This window comes from Pristis pectinata, chromosome 10 (genome assembly GCF_009764475.1).
Source record: "Pristis pectinata isolate sPriPec2 chromosome 10, sPriPec2.1.pri, whole genome shotgun sequence".
Lineage (NCBI taxonomy): Eukaryota > Metazoa > Chordata > Chondrichthyes > Rhinopristiformes > Pristidae > Pristis > Pristis pectinata.
Window position 1 is genome coordinate 87,882,762 of NC_067414.1, and position 22,880 is coordinate 87,905,641.

The window sequence follows — 22,880 nt, forward strand, 5'->3', positions numbered from 1 at the left end:
TTAAATATGTGTGTATACAAACCATATGATCTGGAATAGGCCAGTTGGCCTCTCAAGCCTGCTCCACCATTGAGTAAAGTGATTATAACTTCAGCTCTGCATTCTGTCTATCCGCAGTGATCTTTCACTCCCTTGTTTATCAAGAATCTATCTACCTCTGCCTTAAAATTATTCAGACTCTATTTCCACCACCCTTTGAGGACAGAGTACCAAAGATTCATGACTCAGGGAGTAAAAAAATCTTAGCTCATGTCTATCTTAAATGGCTGGCACCTTATTTTTAAGCTGTGACCCATTGTTACAGATTCTCCCTTAAAAAGATACATCTTCTCCACATCCATTCTGTAAAGATCCCTGAGAATCCATGTTTTAATCAAATCCTCTCTCACTCTTCTTAACTTAAGCAGCTACAAGTCCAAGTTGTGCACTTTTGCTCATAAGACACCTGTCTCGTTCCAGATGTTAGTCTCATAAGCCTTCTCTCAATTTGCAGGAACTAAGCTTAATAAAAATGCACAGAACAATGAGAGGTAGAAAATAATTCCACCAACAACATTAAAATAAAGTAATAGATTTATTTAAGTAGATAGGTTTTGGACAAGCAAGGGTGTGAAAGGTTACTGCAGGTAGATGGGAACGTGGAGGTCCAAATTCATATGTTCACATATCTTTTCTAAAACCTCAAGATACTTCCCACATTGCAGAAATCCACACTGTACCCAGCCATTGTGATTTTATGTGGACTTGTCTCTACCATTTGGCTTCTATGTGCATCTCATAGTATAAAATTATATGCATTTTTCGAAGACTTGTACACTACCCTTAATAGTCTGTGAGACTGAACCCTACTAAATTCTCTAATTTTCTACAATAATGAGCCTCTTTTTTTGCTCGGAGATCAGAGTAAAATTGGCCAGGGATCCGGAGGAGAACTAAAGTCGGCTAAAGATCATACTGGCAACGGGCAGCTATCTGCTGACCTCAGTGGGCTGCCATACCAGGACATGGCTTGCTCTGCTTGAACAGCATGGGGGTCCCCGTGTGTAGTTTCCACTGAAATTGGGGCCTGTTGTAGAAAGGGAAATAGAGAAGATAAATGGAATGTTGGTGGGCGTTTTATTAATTTCTGGAACTGCAGACTTTGAGTACATTTACAAGAAAGAAAAATGAGCTAACAATTTAAATATAGTTATTAAAATATAGAGCAGTGTATACTGGAGTGCAGTGGATAATATTTGCAGTTCATATTTGTAATTCATTAAACTTTGGAACTGGCGAGATGGACTGCAGTGGATGCTTTTAGTCTGTTAGTCCTGTGTAGACACGTTAATTTAGTGAAATTGTAGTTTTGATTTCTTAACACTTAAAACAAGCAATGTTACTATTGTTTTAAATGTTGAGAGACACTTCACTGTGCATTCATTAATTTCCCAATAGTGTCCTCGCGTTCAATACAGACACAGTGGGCAGCCTGAGCTTCTTACTGAAAGCGCTGAATTATCGAGAGAGGGTGCTTCAACGCAGCTTGGCAGCTAGACTCCACAGCAAGGTAAAGCCAGAATCCAGTGAGATCATTGGTTGCTAATAATTTTATTGTTGCTCATGAGCTCATTTTCCCATTTCCAGATCAAGTTCAAGTGTATTGTCGTCATAGGCATACATAAGCAGGGTATAAATGCCATGAAAATCAGCTTTTGGTAGAAGCACACTACATTACAAGACGAGGATAAACACAAGTTAACATAAACTTAAATTTAAATAAATTATGCATAACTTACACATGATAACCATTGACAAAATCAAAGCCAACAGATAGGAGACTGGTTAAAAATTCATCTCAAAAGGAAATGTGCTCTTGAATGGGAAGGTGAATTCTCCTTGCCTGCCTTCTTGTGATCAGATACGTAGAAGCACGATAAGAGGCTCAAAAGCAGGCTTATCATATTCCTCATTGGACAGACAACAATGCTGCTGTGATCTGGAGGGAGGAGACCTAAAGAAAGGGAGAGAAAAATAATGTCAGAATAACTTTAGTCAACATTTAATTAACCAGGATAATGGAACAATATGACTCAATGGATAATTAAAAACACATTAAAACACATTAAAGGGCATCAAAGATATTGCACAATACAGAGTTTATCAGCTCTTAAAATATTCACTCATCATTACGTAAGAAATAGAAGCAGGATTAGGCTATTTGGCCCCTCATGCCTGCTCTGCCAATCAGAAAAATACGGCTGATGATTTACCTTGGTATGACTTTCCTGCACTAACCCCAAATCCATTGATTCTCTTAATATTTAAAGATCTACCAATTTCCAACTTGAATACACTGAGCAACTGAGCATCCACAGCCCTGCAAAAATTCCTGACCTTCTGGATGAAGCAATTTCTTCCCACCTCTATCCAACCATTTATTTTGAGACCATTACCCCCTGGTTATGGAAGTGCTAGCCAGGAGAAATCCCAGCTCTCCATTCCATCTTGTCAAACCCTATTTTTACATTTCAAAGAGATCACCATTCTTCTAAACTCAAGGAAATGCAGGCCTAAACTGCTCAATCTCTATGTACGCAATCCCAGGCATCAATTTAGTGAACCTTTGTCAATTCCCTCTATCACAAGTAGTACAGAGAGACTAGATCTTTACACAGTATATCTGGATGTTGTCTCACTAGTGCCCTATATAACTAGAGCAAGACATCTCTACTCTTATCCTTAAATCATCTTGGAATAAAGGAAGAGATACCGTTTGCTTTCCTAATTGCTTGCTGTATGTGCATGCTTGTTTGAAAATTGTTTTACAATGGCAGTTTCTCTAGCTTCTCAAAGACCCCAAGTTTCTTTACAATGGTCAAAGCCACTCATTTCCTTATACAGGGGTTCACAAATATATATGCAGTTATATTAACTCAGATTTTTTTCTCTCCGCAGACACTAACTGATCTGCTGGGTATTTTCAGCATTCTCCTTTTGGGTTCAGGTTTCAGCATCAGTTCTGACCTGCATTGCACGGCTTTAGTGTGTCCTTTTTGTTTGTTTAATCTCTCTCTAACTGCTCTTATTAATCTGACAGCTGAATGACTCAAAACTTCAACATCACCTGAACAACCCTGATCTCACCCTATCAGGGATGTTCTCTTTGTCCTATCCATCCCTCCCTCTTTGCAATTTAAAACTGGTTTGTTTTTTAACTTTCCTATTTCTGATGAAGGGTCTTCGACATCCAATGTAAACTCTGTTTCTCTTTCCATAGATGCTGCCTGACCTGCTGCCTATTTCCAACATTTTCATATTTACAGTACAGTTTGTCATTCTAGGATGCTATACTACCTTATAAATGCTTGAATAGTTTAATTGTTTTTTTACTGTACTTCAACTGTAGTGGATACGCTATCACCGAAATCTTACTGTAGTTATCTACACTTATTCGACTCTAACTAGTTAATCTGTTAGTACTAAATTCTTACTGTAGTTAATGTACCTTTACTATATTCTCCATAGGTTCATTAAGTCTGGAATTGCCACTATGGACCTTTGATACCCCACACAGTTAACCCATAAACCTATAAATCAGTTGCTAGTTAACTGAGCATCCACTATAGAGAGAAGAGCTGTGTTATTTTTAAAATAGTTGTGACTCACAGATCTGTGTCTCAAAACTTATGGGAACTCCTTGCTGTGTTACTGAACACCACCAAGTTTTTCTTCTCCTTCTTAGGCAGTCCCTCAGTATTGGCAAGCAGACAATGGCAATGAGAACTAAGCTCTGATGGCCAAATGTACCTTGTGTCACAATGTTCTACGCACATTGCAGACACCAGGATCATTATAGAAAACCTCTCAAACTTCTGCCTCTGATTGTAGCTGGTTATAATGAATGAGCTTTATAAAAACATGTTAATAGTTCCAATAGTTCACATTCCAGGGACTTTCATTCAGGAACACAAGCTATAACCAGCTTATGCTGGTGGAACTGTATCCATAGTCGCCAGGGGATGGGGTGACCTGTCCTGATAACTGGAAACACAAGAGACTTGTTGGAATCTGGAGCAAGAAACAGTCTGCTGGAGGAAATCAGTGGGTCCAGCAGCATCTGTGAGGGAAAGGAATTTTGCTGTTTTGGGTCAAAAGCTGATTTGCAGGGTCTCAATCCGAAACGTTGACAATTCCTCACCCACCCTTCCCTCCCCCCCCCCCCCCCCCCCCCAGAAGCTGTTTGACCTACTGAGTTCCTTTGTTAGTCTTGATAACTAATTTTCAGTCTTCTCTGTTCAGTGTCATCTGTGGCTCAATGAGACCCACGCCTATCAGTCAGGAGGTTATGAATTCAAGTCTCAATCCAGGGTCTTAAACACAATCATTTCTGCTAACAATTTCATGCAGCATTAAAGGAATGCTAGATTGTCGGATGGCTCGTCCTTCACATAAGATGTTAAACCAAGCCTCATTTGATTTTTCGGATGGAAAAGCCATTTTATCAAAGAAGAATAGGCATCTCAAAGTTCCTGGCTAATATTTATCCCTCAATCGCTGAAACAGATTAGCTGCTCATTATCACATTGTTCATGGCTTGTTAATGTGCAGAACCTGGCTACTGCATTTCCTTCAGTAAAGTGCTTTGGGATATTCTGATTGCAAAAAATGTTAAATAAATAAAAGCAACACACAAAAAGCTGAAGGAACTCAGTGGGTCAGGCTGATTTCCAGCATCTACAGTCTCTTGTTTCTCTCTTAAATAAATAAAAGTCCCTTTTTAATGAATCATCATTGCAGAATATTGTGTTAATGAGCAGTTTGAACTTTGTAATTTACAGAACCTGAGATGCAGATGTTATTCAATTTGGAGATTTTGTTTTAATTTTAACCCATTCATTTCTTAAGTGTTGTAACACAGCTGTATGTGTTAAAGCAGCTACTAATTCCTGACCATGTGTTTCTGATCCACTCCCCGATATAAATTTTTAATTTCAAAACTATGTGGGCTGAATTTTGTTTGGCTGGTAACCAAAAAATAAAAGTAAAAGCAAGTGAAAATCAAAGAAAAACTGCAGATGTTGGAAATCTGAAACAAAAAGAGAAAATGATGGAAATACTCTTCCCACAGATGCGACCTGACCTGTTGAGTATTACCAGCATTTTCTGTTTTTGTTTCAAATGAAAGTAATAATCACACATTGACATGTGAAATGAAATGAAATACTGAAGAAGGGAAAGAACCAAATATCTGGAAGCTAGTTGGCACCATAGCCAAAACCATTACGAGAAAAACAAAGATATTTTTTAAAAGTATAACAAATGCTTAAGTAATTAAAGACACAAGGGACTGCAGATCTGGAGCAAAAAGTGAGCTGGTAGAGGAACTGAGTGCATCAGGCAGCATCTGTGGAGGGAAATGGACTGTGTTCCTCCAGGAGCTTGTTTTTTTGCTTCACGTTATTGAAGTTTATTTTCCCCCAGAAACTAAAGTGCCCACTGACTTTTGAGAACTACAGCAATGAACACAAAGTCAATATTACTCTTCCACAATTTTGTCCATCTTGTCTGCAAGCTCAGCTGCAATTTCTTCCAAATTTTTGTTCAAACTTCTTTAGGGTCTTAGCAACAAGGTATTATTGGCATAGTGCAATAGAGATGGTGTTCTTAAAAATGTAACACAAGAAGAAAATACTATGCACAAAACTTTGAAAGGGAAGGAAGGCTTTCATTCACTTGTTCAGTCTTCCCCATATAGTGCCTCTCAGCTTCAGCAACATGAGCTCAATCCTACCTTCGGTGCCGTCTGCAAGGATTTCGCGCGTTCTCCCTCTTTTCATCAGGTACTGGTTGGTGGGTTAATTGGCTACTGGTTGGTGGGATAATAGGCTATCGTAAATTATCCCTAGTGTAGGTGCATGGTAAGTGTTGATAAAAGAACTTGGGGTGGAATTGATGGACATGTGAGGGAATAGGTTACATGAGGTGGGTGGGGTAGGGCATTCATGGGATTGTTCTGTGAGGTGGCATAGGGATTGTTGCAAAGTGCTTTACAATCACTGATGTATTTTGAAGTGTAGTTATGGCTATAACGTGTATGTGTGGGTTTCCCCCGGGTGCTCCAGTTTCCTCCCACATTCTGAAGACGTACGGGTAGGTTAATTTGGGGTTTAAAATGGGCGGCGCGGACTCATTGGGCCGAAAGGGCCTGTTACCACACTGTAAATAAAATTTAATTTAAAATTTAATAATGTAGGAAAATTGCAACCAGTTTTCCGATGGCAAGTTTACATGCACAACAATGTGATAGTGAGTGGATAATCTGTTTTTTATTGATATTGGTTGGGACATGAGGGATAATTCCTATCTCTTCAAAACAGTGTCATGGACTCTTTTATGTGTCAAGGACATGACCTCAGTTTAACGTCTCAACTGAAAGATAACATCGCCGACAGTGTTAACCTAGCTTTTTGTCCTCAGATCTTTAGAGCACCACAATGTCCTGGCTCAGGTGAAATTATTAACAGCTGCACCACCACTGTTAACTACTGACTCTTAAATCTGACCCCAAGCCAACCACAGTCAGATATCTGGGATCACATCTACCACTCCACGAGCCTCCATATCTTACATATCATTCTCCACAACTTCCGCCACCTCCAACAGGATCCCACCACCAGGCACATCTTCCCCTCCCCTCTCTGCTCCGCTTCCCGCAGGGATCGCTCTTTCTGTGACTGCCTTGTCAGCTCATCCCTCCCCACCAATCCCCCTCCTGGTACTTTTGCCTGCAACCATGCTGTTAACACCTGCCCCTACACCTCCTCCCTCACCACCATTCAGAGCCCTAAACAGTCCTTCCAGGTGAGGCAGCACTTCACCTGTGAATCCATCGGGGTCATTTGTTGCATCCAGTGCTCCCAGTGCAGCCTCCTCTACATTGGTGAGACCGGACCCAGACTGAGGAGACCGCTTCATCGAGCACCTTCGCTCCGTCTGCCACACCAGCCAGGATCTCCTGGTGGGCAGCCATTTTAATTCCACTTCCCATTCCCACACTGACATGTCTATCCATGGCCTCCTCTACTTCTAAGTTGAGGCTAAATGCAGATTAGAGGAACAGCACCTCGTATTCCGTCTTGGTAGTATCCAACCTGACAGCATCAACATCGATTTCTCTAACTTCTGGTAACCTCTCCCTGTGTTAACCCCCACCCCCCCCTTTTGGTTTTCCATTATCCTTCTGGCCCCTTTACCCTTCTCTGTCGCCTCCCCTGCCCTCACAACCTGCCCATCACCCACACCTTCCTCCCTCTGGTTCCCCACCTCCTTCCCTTTATTCCATGGTCCCACTGTCCTCTCCTATCAGATTCCATCTTGTTCTGCCGATTGCCTCTTCCACCTCTCACCTCCCAGCTTCTCACATCATTCACACTTCCCTCCCCTCCCCCACTTACCTACCTCCCCCCCTCACCTGGACTCACCTGCCAGCTCGTGCTCCTCCCCCTCCTCCCACCCTTTTATTCTGGCTTCCGCCCTCTTGCTTTCAAGTGCTAATGAAGGGTCTCGGCTCGAAACGTCGACTGTTCATTTCCCTCCATCGATGCTGCCTGACCCGCTGAGTTCCTCCAGCATTTTGTGCGTCACTGTCAGTTAAAACAGATTCGCAACCACCAACGGCAGATTGGTTGCATGCCCCCCATTTTAACAGGATTGTCTTTTTTTTAAGCCCTTGGACAGCAGATTTCTCAGGACTTAAGAACTCTAGTGGGTAAATGGAGGTAAAAAGGACCAAATCCAGGGGGTAAGTGCATTCACAGCACTGCTCGTGAGTCAGGAGTGTTTTGACTATGGCCACTGTTTACCTGAATTCACAACCTTTGATCACTTGACCCATCTCCGCAATATCTGTCTCCTGCCCCTTCTACCCCCTGCCAGTTCTCCATCTCCTGTTTTTCTTGTGTGATCCCTAACTACCGACATTTAATGGAACTGCAACCCCCATCGCCATGCAATCATCAGCTCACCTTTCCCATCACTGGCTTCTCTTGGCATCACTGATCACCTCCCACACCACCCATAGCTATCAACTCTTCCATGATCTCAGATCCCAAAGATGGCTGACCTGACCTCTCCCAGCCCCTGACCTTTGATCTCCTACTCCCCTCACCCAACTGTGGCTGTGTCCCACACGAAATCACCTACTCCCGTGGTCCCTGACTCACTGATACATATTGCGCCTCACGATCAAGACCTTCCCTAACTTCTCCATGCTCTCTCCGAGTCCCTTCTTGCCAGAGTCGCGAAAATGCATCAATGCACTGAAGGTAATGGACAGCTAACATTTTACTTCTGAACACTGGGTATTTTACAGAGAACTGTGTTAATTTTTTTTGTTGATTGTTAATGTGCTCCTTTTCTTAGGTAATGAAAAATAAAGAGGAACCCTTCAGTGCATGGAACTCATGCCTCCACCACGTTACTTGCCTTGCTTTGGCACACATTCATCGAGGTCAGTGGGAATTTCTATTTAATTGATATCATTGTTTCTCATCCTTTGGTTTTCAGGCATTGCACACCACTCAGGCACACAAGCTGCCAACGAGAGATATGTGGGCCCAGCCCTGATTAATCATTTGCCTTAATCTCTGATTCACTCTTGCCATTCCTGAAGGATTTTACAGCTGAACTTCAATGTGAACCTTACCTGTGACACAGGGTAAGATATCACTCCATATAGAGCGTCAGAGCTTTGTCCAATCTTTATAGTCAAACCCAGTCTGATCTCTTGTTCCACTAGACTCTAATCTCACACCATTCAGATTCAGATTAGATTATTGTCATGTACACCAGGGTGCAATGAAATTCCTTGCTTGCATGAAGCTCACAGAGTAAACGGCACACATGGTAATAATAAATACAGTGACAGGTGCAAAACTGGTGCAAAGTATAGCTGAGAAACAAAGGACTGCAGATGCGGGCATCTTGATGAAAAACACGATGATCTTGGAGGAACTCAGCAGGCCAGGCAGCATCCGTGGAGAAAAGCAGGCGGTCAACGTTTCAGGTCAGGACCCTTCAGGATTGAAGATAGGGAAAGAGGAATATAGGAGGGAAAAGCAGAGCAGTGATAGGTGGACAAAAGAGGGGAGGCAGGGTGGGCACAGGCTGGTGATAGATAGATGCAGGGAAGAGATAGTGATAGGCAGGTGCAGGGGAGGAGGGGAGAGCAGATCCGCCGGGGGATGGATCAAAGGTAAGGAGAGGAAAAGACGCTAGGAAAGGGATGAAACCTGGTGGGGAGGTGGGGGGTGGGGGGGCAAAGTATAGTTGTGCAAACTGAGGTAGTGAAAAAATACTGAAGTGACATTAATGGAAGAGATAGAATTAAGGGTTTGAAAGTGTGGCAGCACCGCTGGGAAGGGGATGTGAAGGAGGTGATTGGTCCAGCAGTCTGGTAGCAGTGGGAGAGAATATTGTGTTCAGTTTTGGTCACCCTGCTATAGGAAAGATGCCATTGAGCTGGAAAGAGTACAGAAACGATTTACGAGGATGATGCCAAGACGTGAGGGACTGAGCTGTAGAGAAAAGTTGAGCAGACTAGGACTTTATTCATTGGAGCATAGGAGAATGAGGGATTATAGAGGTGTATAAAATCATGAGGGGCATAGGGTGAATGCACACAGTCTTTTTCCCAGGGTTGGGGAATCAAGTACTAGAGGGCATAGGTTTAAGGTGAGAGGGAAGAGATTTAATAGGAGCAACTTTTCACCCAGATGGTGGTCTGTATTTTGAATGAGCTGCCAGAGGAAGTGGTTGAGGCAGGTACATTAACAACTTTTAAAAGACACTTGGACAGGTACACGGATGGGAAATGTTTTCAGGGATATGGGCCAAACACGAGCAAATGGGAGTAGCCTAGATGGGCATCTTGGTCAGCATGGACCAGTTGGGCTGAACAGTCTATTTCCATGCTGTATGACTCTGTGACTCTTAGGTCACACTTCTCTCCGGTGTATCCTGCAGCCAGTGTGTCCTGAATCTTGAAGCATGCTAATGGGCAACATTCAGTCATTGATAATTCTTCCTGCTGGAATGTCAGCAGATCCAGGCAGACCACAGGGTCTGATTCACTTCACTGATGGTCTTCCAGCTGCAATTGGTGTCTGTCCTGGTATGAGTCCCTGGGAACAGAAAATATACCTACTGTTGAGCAATTTGATGATGTATGGGGACAGATATCAATGAATCTCTCTCACCTCCCAGTGTCATTCCAACAGCACTAAGGTTCAGAACAAATTGAAAGGACCATACAACTCGGGGGGGTGGGAGGGATAGGGGGAGGGAAGTACATCCTAGTGCCTGCTAGATGCGCTTGCTGATGACACATTTTGGCATATGGTGTTGACTATTTGTTTGGGAACAACTCCATTTCTTCTGACCCCTAAGAATTCTGAGCACATTCATTCACAATCAGACAGTTAATCTAATTGCTTGATCTGCAACAGGAAAGTAAATCTGGTGCATTTTATATCATCTTGAGTCATTATGTAGGCCACTGTCCTGAAGACTATTTCGTTGTTCATTTAATTTCTGTGTCTTGAATTATGCTGTTCCATGATAGTCCACAACCTGTGCAAAGGCATGAAATTACTTTCAAAATTCATTAACATAGCAAAGCAATTCCACACTGTTTTGCTGTGTGTTTCTAAACAGATATCACACAAAACTTTGAGGCCAAAGCATGAAGGAGTGTATTTAGGTTATGTCCCGCTATTTTCACACATCTCCAACACAGTTAGAGAATTATACCAAAGCTTCATTGAACTCAAACTTCTTCCCCCAAGTTAAATGAACAAGTTTTGAGATAAAAACCCTCCCAATTACACTGAGATTCGTGGAACAGGAGGAATCCCAGCCTTTGTTAAATTGGCAGAGTGATGAGGTGGGTTCAATTGTCTCAGCACTTCAGGAGAAGGAATCAAAAATTGACTTTTGAGGCATCCTTGAGTTTCTTTTGATGAAATTGGATGTGATTGGATGTACATCAAGTGCTGGTGCAGAAATGCTACCTTAGAAAAGCACAGAAGCACATATCATCTTAGGTAAGGGAGCCCCCCCACCTCCCACTCCAGGAAGGTTATCTCATGAAAGAATCTCAGTCTTCAAAATGAAAGAGTCCATGGAAAAGAACCTTGAGATAAAAAGGCCATCAGCTGCATTAACACACACTCGTTTTGGTAATGTTTCTGCTTCTTTGAAGTCCTCATTATCTTACCAATGCCCATGTTATGTTCAGATTTATGATTGTTTCTGTGTGTAGAAGTCAGTATGAGTGGACTTCCTCAGGCAGATCTACCTTTGGGTGAATTGTTAATGAATTTAATTTCCACAAGTAACAATGTCACTCCTTACTTGGTGACCTTGTAATTTTTTTTTGCTTTGTTTTTCTCACTAGTTTCCGCTACTACTCTTTCTTTGAAGTTGCTGACTCTTGCTGTGATATGGTACTAAACCCCTCTTGCACCTCGCCCACTACTCGTCAGCCGACAACTGCAAAGTATATTTGTATAGCACCTTTAACATAGCAATATGTTCCCAAGGTGCTTCGAAGGAGCAGTATCAGCAAACTGTTGGCACCAAGCCACATAGGAAGGTGTTATGGTGCGGCACCACAAATTTAATCAAGGAAGTAGCTTTCAAGGAGCATGATGAAGGAGGGTTGAGAGGTAGAGAGGCTTTGGGGGGTTATTAAGATTCCCAGGACCTCTGTAGCTGAAGGTAGTTTTGCAATTGGTGGAGTGGTTAAATATGAAAATAGAGGTGAGAAGTTTAGGAGAGCAGATATTTCAGAAGGCTGAAGACCTGAAATAATTCACAAAGTTAGTGATGGCAGGGGATGTGGAGGGATTGGAAAAGATAAGATAAGGTTTCTTTATTAGTCGCATATACGTCGAAACACACAGTGAAATACATCTGTTGCGTAGAGTGTTATGGGGGCAGCCCACAAGTGTCGCCATGCTTCCGGCGCCAACGTAGCATGCCCACAACTTCCTAACCCGTACATCTTTGGAATGTGGGAGGAAACCGGAGCACCTGGAGGAAACCCACACAGACAAGGGGAGAATGTACAAAGTCCTTACAGACAGTGGCCGGATTTGAACCCAGGCCGCTGGCGCTGTAAAGTGTTCCACTTACCACTACAAACACGAGTCGTTGCTTACTGGGTTTCCAGAGTCAGAAACTGCAGGGATAATGTGTTAGCAGGACTTGGTGCAAAACTAACCTTAAATATAGTCCTTCCTCCTTAACCTACAGCATCCACCCATCAAGTTGTGAAATGTTTTAATGATGGTGTAAGGTTCAGAGTTCATCTTTGTCAAAAGTGGCACAGTGGTTAGCAGCAGTGTGGTTGCAGCTGCAGAGAGTGGCCAGGGAAAAGGAAGGAGTGGGTGGCCAGGGAACAGAGTTTTTGATGGAGACTGAAGATATTGGGGCCGATATCTCTGCTAAAGATAAAGTTTCTCAGTCTCTACCCATCTCTCTCCCCACAATTTTATGCACCTCTATCAGATTCCCCCATTTACTCTCCTCCTCTTGAAGGAAAACAAATCCAGCCAATCCAGTCTCTCCTCATAACTGAAATGTTCCAACCCAGACAACATCCTGGCGAATCTCCTCCACACCGTCTCCAGTGCAATCATTTCCTTCTTATAGCATGCTGACCAGAACAGCACACAGTACTCCAGCCCAACCAATGTTGTAGGAAGTTGTTCCATAACTCCCTTTTTCTATAGCTATGTTCTAGCTAATGAAGGCAAGTATCCTATGTGTCTTCTTCACCACCTTTTCTATCTGTGCTGCCACCTTCAGGAGTCCTTAGACTTGTACACCAAGGTCCCTTTGTTCCTCAATACTCCCAATGGCTTTATCATTCTTTGTATATGTCCTAGTCATATTAATTCTTCTAATATGCATCATCTCACACTTATCAGGATTAAATTCCATTCTCCTTTGCTCTGGTCATCTTACCAACTCATCAGTATCACCCTATTGGCTACAACTATCCCTCTCACAATCAACAATACCAGCAACTTTCATGTTAGACTAATTAAATCTGCTACATTCACATCCAAATCATTAATATACATAGCAAACAGTAACAGTCCTAGCAACAATCTCCATGGCACACTACTGATCAAAGGCTTCCAATAACAAAAATAACTCGACACCATCATCCTCTGTCTCCTATTACCCAACCAATTTTGGATCCGGTTTGCCAACTTGTCCAGAATCCCATGGGCTCTAATCTTTTGAACCAGCCTCCCATGTGGGACCTTGTTAAAGGCCTTGTTGAAATCTATGTAGAGTACATCAACCAGACTGCCCTCTTAATACACAATGTTACCTTTCCAAAAAAATTCAAATTGGCCAGATAGGATTTTCCCTTAAGAAAGTTATGCTGATTACCTCTGATTAATTTCTGCGTTTGATTAAAATTTGCCCAGCAATCTCCTCCCTTACCCTCCATAACATGCAACGTGTCAGATAATCATAAGTGGGAGAATACAATATCATTGAAGTTTATGGCATAGAGGGAGGCCATTCAGCCTTTCGGGTCCATACCATCTGCAAAAGAACCACTAAGGTTAATTTCGCTTCTTGTCACTTTGTCTGTAGTTCTGTATATTGCAAAATCTCTTCAGGTCCTGGGGATTTATCCCTTTTTAAGCCCACTAAAATCTCCAATACTCCCACGCACACACTCACCCCTCCACCTAGTTTTTCTCTCCCTTTGCTCACCTCTCCCACCCTGTTCCCCCACCTGCTTCCATCTGCCCATCATCCTCTCCCAATCTGGTTCCACCTATCACCTACCAGCCTCTGTCCCACCTCTACATACTGCTATACACAGGCAACCTTTCCTCTCTCTATCAGTCCTGATGCAGGGTTTTGAACCAAAACATTGACTTACACCTTTTGCCTCTGCAGATGCTGCTCAACCCACTTGAGTTCTTGTGTTGTTTTGTATCCAATAATCCTTTTTGATGGTAATTTATTCTAGAATTTCACTGCTCCCTTCCCTGATTCTTTTCACCACACTACACTCCTTCTACTTCATGAATACAGATGAGATTCATTTATTTATAATTAATCCCAGAAACAAAATAAAAGAGAATCACAGAGAAGTCACAATGCAAAAGGGGCCCATGGTGTCAATGCTGGTAGAGAAAGAGCCTGATCCCAACTTCCAGTGCTGGGACCACAATCCTATAGCTCATAGCTCTTCATCCACACATCCAAGTACCTCTCAGTTACGGTGTGGGTTTTCTGCTTCTACCACTCTTTTCAGACCCTTACCTCTAATAGTTGGTAATACGTTTATTCTTGTCACATGTACCGAGATACAGTGAAAAGCTTTGTTTGTATGCCATCCAGACAGGTCATCCCATGCATAAGTACATCGAGATAATACAAAGAGGAAATCAGTAACAGAATGCAGAATACAGTGTATTTTCTCATCTCCCCTCTAATTCTTCTGCCAATTACTTTAAATCTGCAACCTCTCTGCTAAAGGAAAGAGGTCCTTCCTACTTACTCTGTTTAGACCCCTCATAGTCATACACCTCAATGACCCTCCCCTCATCCTCCTCACTTTCAAATAGAATATCATAAACCACAACAGAAAATGCTGAAACCACTCAGCAGGTCAAGCAGCATCCATGGAAAGAGAAACAGAGTCAAAGTTTCAGGTGACAAGCCCAGCATCAGAACTGGGGAAGTGAGAAAACAAGTTTGTTGAATTTTCAGGATGTTGAAATTTGCAGATCTTTCCATGAGTTTGATGCCAAAAACTTGTAGAAAACCGACACGGGGGCGTGTAATATATTCGTCAGCAATTCCTTCCTCCTTCAGCACTGAAGCAGGTTTTTATCTCATTGGTGAATTAATAATGCCAGTTGTTTACTACACTTCATTTGCCTAGGGACTTACAATAGGGTTTTTTTTACACTAACACCATAGAGAACTGGGCCCTAGGTGTGTATGTATCTTTTAACCAATCTAATTGAAGAATCATTAATGAGCAAAGGAGAGTCTGAAGCAGAAGCTGTCAGATTATTGCTTTTATACCCATGGGAGAAAAATAGAAACAGGAGTAGTCCATTCTGCCCATTATCCCTACTTCACCATTCACTGAGTTCCTGGCTGATCTTTTAGCTTAGTACCACTTTGTTGTACTAACCCCACATCTCTCGATTCTTTAATATCTAAAAAATTCATTGATCTCCGTTTTGAATATACTCAGTAATGAAATCTCTACACCCCTGATGGGTGGAGAATTCCAAAGATTCACCACCCTCTGGGTGGAAAAAATTCCTCTCTTCTGAATCCCAAATGGCTGACTGCTTATTAAAATGCGAGATCAAAAGAAATAGCAGGGCCAGGCTATTGGAACCCCTTGTGTCAGCTCAGCCATTTGCAGAGTCATAGAGTCATACAGCACAGAAACAGGCCCTTCGGCCCAACTCATCCATGCTGAACAAGGTGCCCAACTAAGCTATGCCATCTACAAATTTGCAGATTTGTAGATGATACTATTGTAGGGGCCCGAATCTCAAATAATGATGAGTCAGAGTACAGGAAGGAGATAAAGAGCTTAGTGACATGGTGCCATGACAACAACCTTTCCCTCAATGTCAGTGAAACAAAAGAGTTAGTCATTGACTTCAGGAAGGGGGGGGGAGTGGGGGGGGGTGGTGCACACACTCTTGTTTACATCAACAGTGCTGAGGTCGAGAGTGTTGAGAGCTTCAAGTTCCAAGGGGTGAACATTACCAATAGCCTGTCCTGGTCCGACCGCATTGACACCACAGACAAGAAAGCGCACCAGTGCCTCCGCTTCCTCTGGAGGCTAAAGAAATTTGGCATGTCCCCTTGACACCAATTTTTATCGATACACTGTAGAAACCATCCTATCTGGATACATTACGGCTTGGTATGGCAACTGCTCTGCCCATGACTGCAGGAAACTGCAGAGAGTTGTTGACAGAGCTCAGCACTTCACAGACACCAGCCTCCCCTCCATGGACTTTGTCTACACTTCTCGCTACCTCAGTAAAGCAGCCACCATAATCAAAGACCCCATCCACCCTGGACATTCCCTCTTCTTCCCCCTCCAATCAGGCAGAAAATACAAAAGCCTGAAAGCACGTACCACCAGGCTCAAGAACAGCTTATGTACCACTGTTGTAAAACTATTGAATGGTCCCCTAGTACAAAATATGGACTCTTGACCTCACGATCTACCTCATTATGGCCTTGCATCTTATTGTCTGCCTGCATTGCACTTTCTCTGTAACTGTAACACTTTATTTTGCGTTCTGTTATTGTTTACCTTGTACTACTTCAATGCACTGTTGTAATGAAATGATCTGTATGGACGGTACACAAGACAGGTTTTTCACTGTACCTCGGCACATGTGACAATAATAAACCAATTTACCAATTTATCCATTTGCCTGCATTTAGCCTTTTAAACCTTTCTCCTCTCACCTTAAAATGATGCCCTCTAGTTTTTGGTTCCCTTTCCCTGGGAAAAAGACTATATGCATTCACCCAATCTTTGCCCCTCATGATTTTATGCACCTTTACATCATCACCCCTCAGTCTCCTATGCTCTAAGGAACAAAGTCCTAACCTGCCCAACCTCTCCCTATAACTCAGGCCCTCAAGTCCTGGCAACATTCTCATAATTCAGGAGATATTTTGGAACTGTAACCCCTCCAATCAATACCAGGTAAGATACTGAAAGCGACACAGAAGGAGAGGAAAATGGGAGCTGAAAGAGACAAAGAAAAAGATGTTTTTTTTAACTCTCCCTGCAATAAATAAAATCTAAGGGAATGAGACTGCAATTTAAAAGATAATTTAAAGGTTGTTTGCAAATAAGTAAAAATTAAAATTGAAATTGGAATACCCTAACTTTCTCTGTGGAGTTTAAGCTTTATCTGTGAGATAGATTTTGTACACCATTCACTGTGTTTCGGTGGCGATTCTATCAGTGAACCTCAGAATCAAAGAAAGGTTATAGCACGGAATGAGGTTACTCAGGTCATTGAGTCCATATAAATTCAGTGCAAGAGCAAACGGGCTAGTCCTACTCCCACACCCTCTCCCCATAACCTTGCATTTTCTTTCCTATTGAGTACCTATCCAGTTCCCTGATCGAATCTGCCTTCATTAGCATAGCAACACCTGACCCCGCCCACCCCCCCCCCCCCCCCACCAACTCTGCAGTCCACAGCAATGCATTTCAGAACCTAATCTGTGTAAAAAGTTCAGCCACATATCACCTGTGGTTTCTTCCCCCAGTTACCTTCAATAGGACACTATTATCACAAGCCTTTGGAGGAGCAGGGTATTTCAGACACCAACTTCCTGATTTCTGCATGTAATACTACATGCAGATGTTATAGTCATAGAGTGCTAAAGCATGGAAAAAGGCCCTTCACCCCACCGAGTCCATGCTGACCATCAAACACCCCTTCTTTATACTAGTCCTGTTCTAACCCATTTTATTCTCCACACATTCCCTTCAAAGACCCCCACTTCCCCAGATTCTACCATTCACCCACACACAAGGGAAAATTTACAAGTGGTCAATTAACCTCCCAAAACACACACTTCTGGGATGTGGAAGGAAATTGTGGGTTTCTTCCAGGTACTCTGGTTTCCTCCCACATCCCAAAGATGTGCGGGTTGGTAGGTCAGTTGCCCACTGTGAGTTGCCCCTAGTGTGTAGGTGAGTGGTAGAATTTGGGGAGAATAACAAAATAGGATGAATGTAGGATTAGTGTAAATGGGTGCTTGACAGTTGGTGTGGACTCGTTGGGCTGAAGGGCCTGTCTCTGCGCTGTACCTCTCTGTGACTCTATGAAACTGGAGCACCCGGAGGAATCCCACGTGGTCACAGGGAGGACATGCAAACTCCACACAGACAGCACTGCAGAAGCTCTGAGGCAGCAGCTCCACTGCGCCACCCTGGAATATTGAAATGGAGGTATGAGTTTTCATGTAACAAACCATGAGTGTTATTAACTTCATTGTTATTTCATCATCAATAGCAGCTTTGATGGCACTGGAGTGTGGTGACTTGTTGTAAGCTGCTCTCTGCAAATCTACTATTATAACCTATTATATACTCTTTTAAATCTAAATTCTGTGTCTCTAAGAATTACTAATAATGTTCTTTTCACTGCACTTGGTACTGGTATTGATTTATTATTGTCGCTTGTACTGAGGTACAGTGAAAAACTTGTCTTGCATACCGATCGTACAGGTCAATTCATTATACAGTGCAGTTACATTGAGTTAGTACAGAGTATACTGAGGTAATACAGGTAAAAACAATAACAGTACAGAGTAAAGTGTCACAGCTACAGAGAAAGTGCAGTGCAGGCAGACAATAAGGTGTAAGGTCACAACAAGGTAGATTGTGAGGTCAGAGTCCATCTCATCGTATATGGGAACCGTTCAAGAGTCTTATCACAGTGGGCCTTTCTCTTTCCAAAGGCCAAACACTTTCTCTGGTAACTGTAACACTTTATTCTGCATTGTGTTATTGTTTCACCTTGCACTACATCAATGCACTGTTGCAATGAATTGATCTGTATGGACAGTATGCAAGACAAGTTTTTCACTGTGACAATACACCATTTTACCAACTTAAGATAAGAATTAACAACAACACTACCTCCCTACCACCTCAAATAGCGTCAAGGGTGATGTCATCCAAGCGTGTTTAATATTCAGACTGCATCATCAAAGAAACGATGAGGAAAAATTGTGAAAGTAATCATCATTTATCGATTCTTATTATCTGATGTTAGTCATGTTAAATTCTTTTTCTATGTTGACACAGACAATTTGTGCAAAGTTAAATAAAAAACTAGTGCTGCAAATACTATTTAGAATATGGAACAATATATTATAATATATGTGGAACAACATAGGTCATGGTAAATGATCCTCAGCAAAACAAGAATACTTTTGCTCCGAAGGTCCTGTTACTTTTTAGAAAGTACTGGAGATCATTCTACAGTATGTTCCAACCATGACAGCAGGCAGGGGGAACACAACCGTTGATGAAAACTTATGTGCTGTTCAGTCTATCAGTGATGCCATGTACAGTGGATAACAATATAATAAGAATAGTCTTTTTCCAGAAATAGTCCTTATTCACATATATGCACTACTACAATAGGGACCTGTGATTATCTTCATTGACAATAACAAGCAATTCAATACATTCACTTACAATAGATCCATGTCTCCATTGTTACATCCTTAAGCATTGTATTTATGAAACGTTTGAGAAGCCATTACTCAGGTTCATCCCTTTAGTGTCCAGTACCAGCAAGAATATAGACTGTGCTCTTTCACCACAGAGCCTTCGTAGTGACTGCTCCGAGACTTCATTACATTACTCAGCATGTACCCCTGCGCCTTAGATTGTTCTAGCTGGCAGCATTCACTCGCTGACATCTCCACTTGCAAACCACCAAGTTTCATGCAGACCAAAATGCGTCTTTCACCGAGCTTGTGATCTTCTAGCAGCAGTATGCATCACTGGGAGCAGCTTGTAGACCACAGAATCCCGTGTTACACAGCTGCTCTGGATGAAGCTTAGCAAATACCACTACATCCCTTTCCAGACCATATTGGCAAACACACAGTTCACAAGGAGGTGGATGACCATTTCATCCACACCGCAGCCACTTTGAAGGCAGTGTGTGGTGAGATTGAGACTCTGGCTCTACATGAATGATCCGACAAAGAGGTCCCTTCTCACCGCCAGCCAAGTGAGGTCATGGTGCTTGTTTGAGAGTTCTCAAGATGGGGCATTCTGCCAAATGACTTTGACAGTCTGCTCAGGGAACCATCACACAGGAGCCAACATCTTCTCCTGCAAGCTCTCCAAGATAATTGGTGCAAACCCGCCTGATTGACTTGTGGTCAAAGGTGTTTCTCCACAGAAATTTTTTTATGAGTGGATAGGTGGTACAGCACAGCCCAATGTAAGAATATTGTCAATATCTTGGGGTTACTGAAAATATGCTCATTGCAAGTACTATCCATTCCGCAGTGTGCTGTGCAGTGAGTGCCAAAATCATTTTTAAAAGTATGAATATTTGTGTAAAGTTCCTAACAAATTTAAATGATGTGGGTCAGACAGTATTGTCTGTCACTATTTTCTGTAGGTAGCAGATAACCTTTTCTCTCCTTTTAGCCACCCACACAAGTAAAAAAAAGCTTTAAAAAATGTGCATTTGCATGCAACAGTAGTTCTGCTTTTCTTTTCAATGTAGTATAAACATAAATGTTTGCATATAATAAAATGTCAGATATTATATTCAGAGTTTTAGCTTACATGTAGTAGTGCTTGGATTAAAATTAAACTTTTCCATGCAATTAATCAATTGCAATTAAATAGGACAATGCACACTTTAAAGATCTGGGCGTAATTCTGCTACAGCCTGCTAATTCAATGTTGGGTGTAACTTTACCGAAGCTCAGCCACCGGTTTTTGATTGCAATGTAATTTTTTTTTATCCCACACTGTGCAACATAATTCCACAAAGTATTGGCAGAGTTCCTCCGGCCAATCAAAACGAGAAATACATCTTTGCGGAAACATTCCTGAGCATTGGCATCCAGAAGAATTTCACCTGTGCTATTAACTTTACATCCTAACTAGTGCAGAACAAAAATTAAATAACCTACTTTTAAACTGTATTTTTTTATGATATCTGACATGCCAAAACACTTTACAGCTATTCAAGTGTTCTTAAGTGTAGCAACTGTTGCAATGTAGGAAAATATGGCACCCACTTATGTGCACAGCAAAGTCCCACAGAGAGCATTGAGATAAATATCTAGTCGGTATTTTGCAGTGACATCGGTAAGAGAACTCTTTATTGAACAGTGACGTGTCTTCTTCTTCTCCATCCATCTGAGAGGGCTGATGGAGCCATTTCAGTGCAGTGCTGAGGGTGTGCTGCACTGCTGGAGGTGCCTCTTTCCAAGATTCTATCCAGCCACTGAAAGATGCAATTATGCAAGGAGAAGAATGTCTCCCAAGGAACTTTACAGAGGGGAGAATAGAGGAGATCGCAAAGATTAAGGAACGGATTCCTTTCTATTGTGTGAGAGTTTCGACAGGTAATCGAAAGTGGCTGGAGAGTGAAGTTTCAGTGAGATTTACAGCCAGATAGAGCCAAACCTGGCTGAAAATAATGTCAATTGCAGGATCTCCAAAAAAAACAGGGGGAAGAGAAAAAAACCTCCCAAAGATATGAAACTCATCTAGATTCCAGCCTCTGCAGTGCTTTGTTTCTCTATGAAACTCTTTCATCTTTTTTTGCTTGGTTGCAGTGACCTTAGAGCAGTTCTGGAAAGCAGTGGAAGAATGCCCAGTCCCTGAAGACCAGGCTTTACTGAAGAAGGTGAGATAATAAATTGAAATCTTCCCCCGCACCCCCCCCCCCCACCCCCTTCCTTCCAGTGTAAAACAAATGGTACATTGGATGCATTGTGCTTATCACTGAAGTCCATTACTCATCTTTTCAGCTGCTAATAACCAAGCAGGGAGGGACACAAATATCATCACTGAGTAGGTGGGCTGCATAATATCAACCACCCTTGCTGCCACTTGGCTAAGAGCTGGAACCTATTTGCAAGGCTGACAGGAAAGTGGGTGTTGAGTGTTAGTTGGAATTTATTTCAGTTTTAAATAGAATTCAATTAGCTCAACTCAACCCTATCTATCAACAGCACTTATTTAAGCAAACTTATCTGAGCTGGTTTGCTGAGGGGATGCCTAATTACTGAGCAAACCTGGCTTATCAGGATTGAAGCACAGGAGAAGTTAAAGCTGCACTTGTTTCATGCCAGAATTTGTTGGCTGAGACAAAATAAACTGTGCTTGCTCAGCAATGAAAAGTGCTCTCCCCTCATGCCCTCTCACCCACCCCCACCCAGCCCCCTTTGGTAGTTCTATGCAATGTGCTCTCGCAATGTCAGTGGGTAACCATTAGCCTTGGTGGTAAGCATCACTGGAAAGGCTCATCTGGTCCCCGACTGCCACGGGCAAAATGAGACACGGTGAAATGAGACATGAGGATGTTACTGGGACTGGAGGGCTTGAGTTATAAGGAGATGCTGGATAGGCTAGGGCTTTTCTCCCTGGAGTGTAGGAGGCTGAGGGGGAACCTTATAGAGGTATATAAAATCATGAGGGGTGTAGATATGATGGATGGTCACACTCTTTTTCCGGGGTGGGGGAGTCTAAAACTAGGGGACGTAGATTTAGGGTAAGAGGGGAAAGATTTAAAAGGGACCCAAGGGGCAAGGTTTTCACACAGAAGATGGTGTCTATATGGAATGAGCTGCCAGAGGAAGTGGTAGAGGCAGGTACAACTATAATGTATAAAAGACATTTAGTTGGGTACGTGGATGGAAAATGTTCAGAGGGATATGGGAAAGTGCAGACAAAGGGGACTAGCTTGGATGGACAACTTGGTGGGTATGAATGAATTGGACCAAAGGGCTGTGTAACTCAATGACTCTATGACCACCTGCAGGATCTCTTCCAAATCACACATCATACTGACTTGGAAATATATTGATGTTCCTTCATTGTCAGCAACATGGAAGTCCTTCCACCAAAAGGGCAGTGGCAGTTCACAAAGGTGACTCAATACCAGTTTCTCAAGAGCAATTAGGAATGGGTATTAAATGATAGCCTTGCCATTGATGGCCAGAATAAAAAAATAACTATTTACCCATCAGCCACTGGAAAGGTTGATGCACAATGTGCTATCAGTGAGTCCCACCTAATT

General features: G+C 42.4%; 1 protein-coding gene and 1 long non-coding RNA gene across 3 annotated transcripts in view; one reads left to right on the forward strand and one right to left on the reverse strand.

The window, feature by feature from the left end:
* The window catches only part of acoxl (acyl-CoA oxidase-like), a 331,885-nt gene that overhangs the window by 274,245 nt on the left and 34,760 nt on the right, over positions 1–22,880 (forward strand). The window contains 3 exon segments of the mRNA XM_052024328.1: positions 1,438–1,549; positions 8,404–8,491; positions 21,415–21,485. Of these exon segments, the coding sequence (XP_051880288.1) occupies positions 1,438–1,549; positions 8,404–8,491; positions 21,415–21,485 (271 nt within the window).
* Positions 1,594–22,880, reverse strand: part of LOC127574874 (uncharacterized) — a 460,663-nt gene continuing 439,376 nt past the window's right edge. For both annotated transcript variants that reach the window (XR_007956967.1, XR_007956966.1), the window contains exon 5: positions 1,594–1,993. This is a non-coding gene — a long non-coding RNA (uncharacterized LOC127574874). The remainder of the gene's footprint in view (positions 1,994–22,880) is intronic.